Source organism: Actinia tenebrosa, unplaced genomic scaffold, assembly GCF_029948245.1.
Source record: "Actinia tenebrosa isolate PJP-AT-01 unplaced genomic scaffold, QUT_ActTen_1.0 PGA_scaffold6__47_contigs__length_16458017, whole genome shotgun sequence".
Classification (NCBI taxonomy): Eukaryota; Metazoa; Cnidaria; class Anthozoa; order Actiniaria; family Actiniidae; genus Actinia; species Actinia tenebrosa.
Genome location: NW_028292583.1, coordinates 15,115,396 through 15,125,910, shown reverse-complemented (window position 1 = coordinate 15,125,910; position 10,515 = coordinate 15,115,396). Strand labels below are relative to the sequence as shown.

At 38.5% G+C, this 10,515-nt stretch overlaps 1 protein-coding gene across 1 annotated transcript; it reads left to right on the top strand.

Annotated features, from left to right (window-relative positions):
- The first annotated feature begins 242 nt into the window (after positions 1 to 242).
- Positions 243 to 6,298, top strand: LOC116308818 (uncharacterized). Its single transcript, XM_031719317.2, has 7 exons — positions 243 to 535; positions 2,083 to 2,273; positions 2,805 to 4,039; positions 4,526 to 4,594; positions 4,867 to 5,103; positions 5,603 to 5,708; positions 6,119 to 6,298. Exons 2-7 carry the CDS (start codon positions 2,095 to 2,097, stop codon positions 6,204 to 6,206), a joined length of 1,914 nt encoding a protein of 637 aa, XP_031575177.2. The 5' UTR covers positions 243 to 535; positions 2,083 to 2,094; the 3' UTR covers positions 6,207 to 6,298.
- The last annotated feature ends 4,217 nt before the right edge of the window (positions 6,299 to 10,515 follow it).

The following is a 10,515-nucleotide window of genomic DNA, read 5'->3' as shown; positions in this document are numbered from 1 at the left end:
CTAGGTTGTTGGAAGATTCCTCAATTATCTTTGCCTATGCTCCCAAAGTATAACTAACAATGTTACAGTGATTATGATATGACATCAAGTCGAATGACGTAGCTTCGAATAAACTTTACATTTTTTACATGTGATGTGGGTAATGGCAATGCTAGGGTTGCTGTGGATACCTTTGGGCAGATAAATGCAATATATCGTAAACAAACAATTGAAACTCGTCGCAACACACATTCCGCAATCCCTCCAATCGTCTTGCACGTCTTCATAAAGATATTCTTCAAAGTGTAAATATTAGTATAGATGTTTTTGATCAATCATCAGGTTGAGGGCTCCTCTGAAGTCTTACCAATCCATTCACTTAATAAGAGTCATTCGTGACTTGGAATCGAAACCATCAAGTTCGTCCCAGTGAGACAACGTGTTTCCCGCCGGAAACGCTCTAATTTTATCTATAACTGTTCTTGCAACTACGATTGTCTTGGCGGTGAAATCCAACCGAACAACTGGAAATTAATTTTAAGTCAACAAATAGAAGGTAAGCGAAAACACAGGTATTTTTCTTACGGAAAAAGCTAGGTTTAAACCCAGATAGCTTCTCATGTGTAAATGCGCTGTCTTTTCTAGAAAAGTTGGAGTACATTTTAATTCTCCATGGCATAACACTTAGCAACGCATGGGGGATGAAGTTTGTGAATTTTTGCCAAGATAACCGTGCGGTGTTTATACGGGAATCGCTAAAGCTATCATTTGGAACAATAAAAGGATTCCTTTCCACGCTAGCTAGTGCATGCTTTGTCATGTCAACCGCATAATGCGATCGAAGTGCCTAGCTTGCTAGACTATGCCATTAAAATGCCATTACAGTGAATTTTGTATGAAGAGGTCAATCAATCTTTGAACTATATTTTCAGGCCGTCTAACTTTACTTTCGATTAATTACATTTAAAACGATAATTCCCCAATCAAAATATATAAAATTGTCAAAATTGTCACCTAATCATGCTTGAGAATTTAATGTATTTTCAAAAAACAATCACTTACATGACGTAAGCTGGCGTAATTCGTCCAATATTTTGATCATAAACGTCACTAGATTACTTGGCAGACCTTGAACTTTATTTTACAAATAGAGAAAGAGTAATGACAAACATGCAAATAACTGGATAGTTTGGATAGATAATGCGCAATTGTTTGCTTTTGAACTTGGAAGAGAGCGAGCAGTAACGTAAACAAAGACCTGCGTATTTTGTCTCTCCTCTTATCCAAGTATTTCGTAAATTTTGAGTATCCTGAAAGCAAAAAAATATTTTGCAAAAACAGATAGGTCTGTCACACGATATCGTTCTCTTGGAAGTGAAGAACCTTTGGCGACGTGACTCTTCCCTCTAAGCCAATCAAAACCCGCGAAATTACCCTTCATCCAATCACGATGCAGACTGAGCCGTTTTATATCCGGCATTGTAGGCCTCCCCCACAAGGGTTTTACTTCAGGGTTGCTTCTTGGCAACCATTATGTTATATCAAAGAGAAAAAGAAAAGAGAAACAAACCAGAAGCATTTTGTGGTTTTATTGATTGACTTGTGACCCTTAACTGGTTTAATCAAGATAATACTCTTAATTTTTTATAAAGTCATCCAATGTGTACAACGACACGTGCGGTATAACGCGCTGAGCATAAGTATAATATAACACATCGCGGCCACTCATTCAGAAGTTTGGTCGAAAACTTTCAAATATTAATGTCGATTGCGAAGTGCGTATTTGAAGTTTCATCAGTTTTACCACCGTTTTCATTGCCATTGCTACGCCTTGGTCACTCTCGTGATAGGACAATAAACTATATGAAAATAAGATGCAATATAATTACCACTTAGAAAAATATCATTTCCATTGAATCATTAATCACATAAATCCTTAGAGCACGTAAAGGTACATGGGAATGACTAATTTGATTGAATTGAAAATGTCTATGCCTGTCGCGACTTCTGTCTCGATTAGCGCGTTGCAATAAAAACAGTTGTAAGCAAATCTTCCACAGTTACTTTGTTGCCTTAACTATTAGTACTTTTTGTTCTATACAGAACAAAATCACAATGAACTGGCCAACGTTCCTATCAATGATGATCCTATCTCTTCTTGTCTGTGTTTTCCTCTCTGTTCACGGGACGACGTACAACACATGTAACCAATCTTTGGGAAACTTAACCTGTATTCAGAAATGTAACGGAAGCGACACTTGTAACTCTAGCTGCCCTACTCAACAAGGCTATAGGTAAGCACTACTAGATTATCCTTGATAATTGAACGTATTTATAAAAACAGAAGTTAGTCACGTCTATGAGTTAGCTATACAGAAGTATGCCAGTTCATTTACGAGTTATTGAATAACTTGTCGTGCGTTTGCATGCTTTAATTAGCACTATACTGGGTACTGCGTTGCCGCTATTGCTGAAGAAATCTCGAAGTATATCAATGATTCGTTATAATGCAAAGGTCCAATATGCTCAAACCATTAACATCTCTGATTAGTACTGAAAGCGCAGACAAAAATCCGAAAGCATTGATACAGATCTGACATGAGCATCTCAAAAAGTGGTTTGATGGATAGCGCCCATGAAAATCTGACACCGCCGTTGCGGAGAGTCGTTTACTTATAAAATGAGTAAGTGTGGAGCGTGTCGTATACATATAACAAGAGTTTTTGGTTAAGGAGATCTGACAAAGTGTCCCCATATCACAACAACGTAAAATAAAAATGTTATATATATAGTATCAGTGTTGATTATGACTCTTCTGTTATCAGACGCTGTCTACAACAATGCAGTAATGGTGCGGGGTGCCCAGGGAACTACCGGTGTCTCGTTCCAAGCTTCTGCAGCCAAGAATGCTACGACGGAAGCTGCTACTGCAATACAGAGAACTGCACTCAAACATGTTCGACGTCGTATTGCAAGAATACTGCCATGACGTGCCATTCAGAAACTTGCAAGCAGACATGTTCTGGGGAATGCAACTTGGAGTGCACCAGGAATGCAAGTGGTGTCTGTCAACAGGATTGCACTGGGACTTGTAGGAACACAATATGTGACCAGAGAAAGTGCATACAGAAGACGAATTGCAGAAACCCTCCATGTACATTGCAGTGCACAAGCAACGTGGACGACTGTCAACAGACATGCTTATATGGAAATTGCAAATTTGAATGCAATGCAAGAAAATGCAAGTCGAAATGCAACAGTGGGATCTGCACGTACGAAGGTAATCCTCAAGTGAATACCAACAAGGACTGTGACAAAATTGACACATTATCCAAGCAATGCTTCCAGGAAGGTTGTGGATGGCCAAACTGTTCACTGGACTGCGCTAATGGTATTCCTGGACTGGTGACTGGTTGCTCTCAAAGCTGCATGGAGCCGATGTCCCTTTGTCCAAAATCTATGGCCTGTAGCTATAAGAATTGTATGCAAAATTGTTTTGGAAAATGCCAAAGAATCGTTTGTAACAGAAATTCCGAGAGTTGTGGTCAACTGTGCGAAGGAAGGTGCGACGTTTTGCAATGCAATGCAACGACGCATTGCTTGCAGCATTGTGGAGGTGATTGCAATACGATCGAGTGCTTCTCTGCAGCATGTCTGCAATCGTGCAAAAGTAAAAACTGTACAATGAAGTGCGACGAGAATGTTGCTAACTGCAGTCAATCCTGTACCACAGAAGGACCAACTTCTTGTTTCATGGATAGCAAAGCACTTAACGTTGAACATCAATTCTGCAACAAGAATTGCACGTCAATGAAATGTGGGGAAAATTCATCAAACTGTACGCAAATCTGTGGCGAGGGTTGCAAAAGAGTGATCTGCTCGTCGGCGTTCTGTGAACAAGAGTGTACCAATGGTGGCTGTTCACTTGAATGTACCTCATCAGTGAAGTACTGTAAGCAAACCTGCAGTACTGGTAACTGTACTTTGAACTGCTCTGCGAAGTATTGCGAGAACTGTACATCATCTGAATGTCTTCCAACGCCAACGACAAGTATAGCCAGTAAGTTTCTAAGGAAAAATAGCATCAATCAATTTTTCTATGTTCTGACATTAACCTGTAGACTTGCTCCAACTCCCCCTCGCTAATTTTTCCCCTTGCAAGCTTGGATTCAAATAGTGCCCTTCCGGTTACCATGGCGGAAAGCAGTCGAAACCGGAAGTTCATTATTGGAATTCAATTTAGCAACGGAAAGCACTTAGCGAGCGAGACTTGTAACAAGTCTAACCTTAATCGGTCCATTTGATAATAGAAGCTCGTTTCACATGTTATCACATCGGCTTACTGGTCAAACACAAAGCGCTCGAGCGAGGCGCCAAGGTACTTTCAAAGGATTATTCGAATTTGAACCTTGCAACCTCGACTGAATGCTTTGTGTTTGACTAGTGAACCGATGTATAGAAAATGGTGAATATATGCTACTGTTTCACTGCATTCAACTGAAAACGCTTATATCAATGACTAACTGACTGTGTTTGAAATATCTAGGCCCTTCACCTTTAGCAACAAGTTGGCCGACGTCAAGTTGGCCCATTTCCACAGCACCAACCACACCAGGTTTGTTTTGTCTAACTTTAAATGTAGTAACACTTCAACTATCCACTATCTTTAAAGGATGAATAAGGTAGGACAGGTTGATCATGATTTACGGAAAGGCTAATAAGGGACATGCAGCAAGTCAGACGAGTTACTGCAAATAAGAAAGAATATTTATATTATGAGAGAATGAGATGTTCTCCGCTGAAATGTGAAACCATTAAGCCCTGGCTAGGTAAACGGGTTTATTTTGATTGATGTTGACTACTGAAAAATTGTTTTATATTGTTTAGAATATTCAACGACAACACGTACTCCAACAATACATCCTCCTACATCAACAACAACGATAAAATCACCAACAACAACAACGCCTGCTCCAACGACAACGTCTGCTCCAACGACAACAACAACAATATCAGCAACAACAACAGCAACAACACCTGCGACAACGATGCATCCCACCGAACCGACCACTGCCGTCGGTTGTGGAGGAGAAACAAGTGCACAAAGAAAAATAGAAAACCTCAGTAAGTATGCCTTGTATGAATGATACGTGATAAATAATACATTAAATGTTTATATTCTATAGAAAAAAAATCAAAGTCAGGGCATTAACTCACAGATGATCGAACCCTGGAACGACCTCTGGGTTGATCAAATAAGCTAGACCAAGGTTAACTATAACAGATCGAATTGGAATTTAGCATTTTTTAGGTTTTCAGTTTTTGGAGGCGGTAAAAAACCGTAAAAAACCGGAGAAATTTCCTAACAACTAACAACTCTGCTGACATGTGGAGCCAAGTTCTGGAATCAAACCCAAGTGCACCACACTGCTACGCCACAATGATTCCTCCTCTTTAACTGTTTACCCGATACATTTAGTGTTATTAAACCCTTGACCTAATCTCCCCTTGCCGTACCCCCTCCCGTACCCCTTTGCCGTACCACTTGAATGGCTCCGGTGGGAGAGTCGTGAACGGATATATATTTTCTGTGTTCCTAATAATTCTGCCTTTTTACTTCCAGTTAAGACCAAAGATGACAACCTTATGCTTCTATTATGCATTGCTATTGGGATCATGGCACTTCTTGTTCTGGTCGTACTTGTCGGCTTTATCTGCGTTCTGACAAAGTAGGTTAAAGATTACAAACACGAACTCTCAAAAATATTATTACTATTATTACTATCGTTTATAGTTTTATCGTCGTTGCAGCCGTCATACAGTGTTGTTCGCTGCTGCTGTTGAATCATTGTGGTTGCCATTGTGGTTGTTGTTGCTGTTGTTGCTGCTGTTGTCGTCGTCGTCTTCGTTTGCCGTTGACTTTTGTTGCTGTATTAACAGGTTTTTGTTTTTGTCATTCGTCGTTGTCTTAATTCGTCGTTAACCTCAATGCCTCTAGTGCCTCTTTTGCTTAGCGCGCGTTGCCTTGCTAAATAAAAGCTCTGTTGCCTATCTAGCTTATCCAAGTTGTTCCCCAACCGGGTCATTCAACCTTTCTGTAACATATCTCTATCTGAATTATTCTTTCTTTCTTTTTCAGGCTCAGAGCATTGCAGAAGACCAGTGAATCCCAACTTAATAATATCGAAGGAAAATCTGTGCAGGGATTTGACAACACCGCATTTTGAAAACAGCTTTATCGATTCTAACTTTATACTTTGTAAATAAAATATAAACGGCAGGCGATTCTTTCTCATTAAACGAACTCAGTTTTACTTTATGCAATATCGTGTGAAAATAACTGCATTTTTTTCAACAAGGGCACGTACGTCCAAGAACTCGAGTAGCTTCAAGTGTGTATATCGATGGATCGTATTGATATCCGATAATTTGATTAAATATATGAGTCATAAGAAAATAGTAAAAAGTATGAAACTTGTGAGTTTTTGCTGGGTCAAAAAAATGCGTTGCGTGTCTCCGTATTGTCCTACATCAGAAAATGCTAAAATTGCGCAATAGTACCAAGAGGTCTTTATGACACTACCCAAGAGTCCTTTGCGGACAAACTGTCTGATTTATATTCAAGTGACAGTTGCCGATCGATGACTAATTTATCAAAGTGATTGATTGGGGGTGTGGCTGCGAATCAAGTGTACTTCAAGTTTCACTATTCTATATTCTATTATTTTAAAAAGAAAAAAAAGAAAAAAGGAGCAAAAGCGTGAGTATGTATAATGTTTAGGTCACCCATCCAAGTGCTAACCCTCCTCAGACGAGCTTGACTCAGTATCTTGAACGACAACGATTTATCCACTGGACCACAGTTTCAGGTAAATCAGCATAACAATAGCCGTGAAAACAATGCACCGAATAGACTAAACTTTTTTAACATTTTGATTTCAACCGATTCCGTGCGTGGCAGAGATGCAAGGGATTAGCCGATATGGTCTGGGGGCCGGCTGGTCTCTCCCCTGATGCTTCGGCTAGAACATTTTCTTGCGTAATTCGTACACCCAAGGGCAGAAGGATTTAATCGCCGTCAGGTCCGAAGTCCATACGCCGCCTCAGCTCTGCGGATGTCTCGGGGGTATGGCAAAGTGGAGTCGTTTTTTTGTATTTTATTTTTGGCTTTGGTTCAAATCTCATGTCATCGACATAACATATTTATCCTTTTTTTAATCCATTTTTATTAGATTTAACGATAAGGCAATCTTTTTAGTGGCAATGAAAATGAACAGCCACCCTAGTAAATAATATAACAAAGGATGGTAAAAAAAATAAGAAAATTAATTATTGATTCTGACTGAGAACATTGGGGGATATTTGGTCTTGTTGTGTCATGGCGCAAGATCAAATTCACATGTGACATGCATAACGCAAAACGTTTTATTTTGTAGCCTAAAAAAGGGCAGAACCTGCAATTATCGTAATATTATGTAGAGAAGACCTTAAAGGAGAAGATCGTATTAGATGAGTTAAACGAAATCATTGTTTTCTTTGTGAAACATTTCATTATCTTTTGGCAAACATTGCAAACTTCCTCAGAGCTGTACTAGGTCTCTGTGCATGAAACAGGCAACCCAGTGAACGCCTATAGGTTGTCTTGTTACATCAGTACTTGAAACTTCATGAAAAACATGATGAACAATCGCTTGTTGTGTTAGAAAAAACTATTCATCGTTCACTTTCAAAAATTATTTCAAAGCAAATGAAATAAAATATCTTACCTCGAGTTGTCGAAGAACAGGTATGGTGCTGTCAGCCTGGTTCCCTGAAATCAGCATACAAGAAAACTATATATAAGAACTAACCAAATCAGGTCAACTTTGCTGGTTTCTTGCAAATAATAATTTTTGTGCAAGTTCCATGAGCCTCTATATAAGCATTTAAGCATAGGTCTACTTTTCGCGGATCGATATTGCTCATATGAATAATAAAATATAACGTCTGATCGAATTTATACAGGCTTATAAGCAACCTAGTTTTAAAAGATCACAACAGTCAAAAGGACACTAAAGTAAGCTTATTTTAGAAATTACAGAAAGCGTCCCTCTGAAGCGTGTGAAGGAGTAGTAGGTAGCGAGGTTTGCGAAGTTCACAGATTTCAATAGGACACTTATTACAGCGGGCAACCCATGAAAAAAGGCATTTCACCCCGGCTGGACTGCCACAGGCAACCCAGTAATTACCTTGAACTGAAATAATTCAGTGAATTATTTACGAGAAACATATATTTATAATCATTAAACATGACTTTATTAATTCATCAATAACAAAAATTGGCATACAAGCAAGCGTTTGTCGTTAAACCATATAAAACAGGTTTTGTTCGAAACGACGTGCACTTGATTTTCTCCCGGAAGGAGATAGCCAGAGAGAAGTTTTAAAGAAAGACAGCGTCGTTCTGAACACGACCTTTATGGTGTAATTTTTCGGCTCAGCTGGCAAGTTAGTTCAACTTCACTTATTTCTTGTCCTTAGAACACCATTTATGTCTGAGTTGTACTCTCTTTATAAGTTTCGTTTGCAAAGTTCTGCTAAAGTCATATTTTCCCGCCATAAATTGAATACTTCTTAGCATGTGCTGTATTTTTTTTTCGACAACAACAAACGGTTTACTTCCTTCCTGGATCGTAAAGTCACCTTTTCTTGTACCTCTAAGCTCACAGCTATCTCTTTTATAACCTTGACAAGTCTTTCTATCTTTTTTTCAGCTCTAGATTTTCTCGTTTTTGCTAATTCCAAGTATCTCCGAAGTTGAATCAAAACTTGAGCTCTCGAAGTTTGTCTCTGGTTTTCCAACTCTCGTTTCATTTTCTCAATCTCCAAAACTTCAGAAAAATTCATAAGTCTCTTCTCTAAAATCTTGACGCATTCGTTCTTACTTGCAATTCTTTTTTCGACTTCATCTAGACGTTTAATTATCGTATCTCTTTTATCTAATAAAACTCTAACATCGCTTTTGTATTCCCATTCAAGTTGCTCTACTTTTGAAATATCCTTTTCAAGCTTCTCGACGCATACTCTGTCTTCTTTCCCATCGCATTCGTTTTGCTTCTCTTGACTCTTATATCTGCAAATTTCCAAGTTCAAAAATGTTCGTTCTATTCTTATACCATAGATGAATAACTTATCTGTGAGAGCGTCCAACTTGTGACGTAAATAAAAGGATTTTTTCTCAGCATTTTTAGTTCTCTCAAGTGCATTATTCGCCTTCTTTCTAGCGGCCATTTCTCTTCCGCGAGCCTTTTCTATCAACATCAAAACGTATTTAAATTTTTCTCGTAATCCATCGACTACGTTGGTGGACATTTTCGCAGTCTTCTTCACAGAATTACTCTCTATCCGTTCGAAGAATAAAAATACAAAATACGTCCTTTCATTAGCACAATGCCAGAGAGGTTGTGTTTCATCAAATAAGTCAAGGATTAAAATATATTCTGGCCAAGTGTTTGTACAGCGCTCAGTTCTTTTGTGGTCGTTAATCTTCAAGTAAACAAAACGTTACCAAATCCATATGCGGTATTCTCTCGGAGCCATCCTAAAAGCTAATCGCTCGACTACCAACCGTTGGATAAAAGGTTCGGCAGCTTTCAAGATATTTGTGTAGAGACTTGGTGATTTTGACTCTCACATGAACAAAAATAACCTCTTTTTCTTTTAAGGAAGGATTACTTACGATACCAAGTTTTTCTCTTGATAAAACATTATATCAGTCAGTGATAAAATTAAAAATACGAGCGAAGACGAATGATGACTGGAGAATTCACAAATGATAATTTTTTTGAACACTTTACTTGAAAGGCTTTAACTTCTAAGCCATTAATTTAAATAATAATGAAATGAAAAAGATTGTTTCCATGTTAACAGAAACACCCATCTTAATTAGTTTAGTTCAAGATTATTTTATTCTAGTCAGTGTATGTTGTTGTATAATGCTTTATCATTACGCGAATTTGTGTCAAAATGTTTTTTGTTTACAGCGAGGTAACATTGAAATGGATTTACTTTCAACACTGAAATGGTTTCCTATGCTGTGACAGAACCACCAAATGGCTTCGCACCCACAGGAAGCACCGAAATGGCTTCCCATGGTTGAACTGATGGAATCCAATAGCGATCAATGAAATGCTGGATTCGATCAGTCAAAAAATCTATTCTGTACTATATATATGACAACAATTAATGGCTTCCCACCCACAGTCAGCACTGAAATGGTTTCCCGAAATGCTGGTTTTGATTAGTCACAAAATCTATTCTCTACTATATGTCAGCAATTAAATGGCTTCCCACCCACAGTCAGCACTGAAATGGCTTCCTACCGTGGTACACGGGTTCCAACAGCGATCAATGAAATGGCTTCCATCATCTTAAAACAAAATTAATTCTCCACTGAAGACAACAATCAAAAGGCTTGGTACCCACTGAAAGAGTTTCCTAACGTTGAAATAGTTCCAGCAATGTTCTACTAATCCATTTTCTATCGCAATGATGGAT

Coding starts and splice junctions, on each gene's coding strand:
- LOC116308818 (XM_031719317.2), top strand. CDS start 2,095: ATGAACTGGCCAACGTTCCTATCAATGATGATCCTATCTCTTCTTGTC. Junction 2,274..2,804: donor CCTACTCAACAAGGCTATAG/GTAAGCACTACT, acceptor TTCTGTTATCAG/ACGCTGTCTACAACAATGCA. Junction 5,709..6,118: donor TTTATCTGCGTTCTGACAAA/GTAGGTTAAAGA, acceptor TTTCTTTTTCAG/GCTCAGAGCATTGCAGAAGA.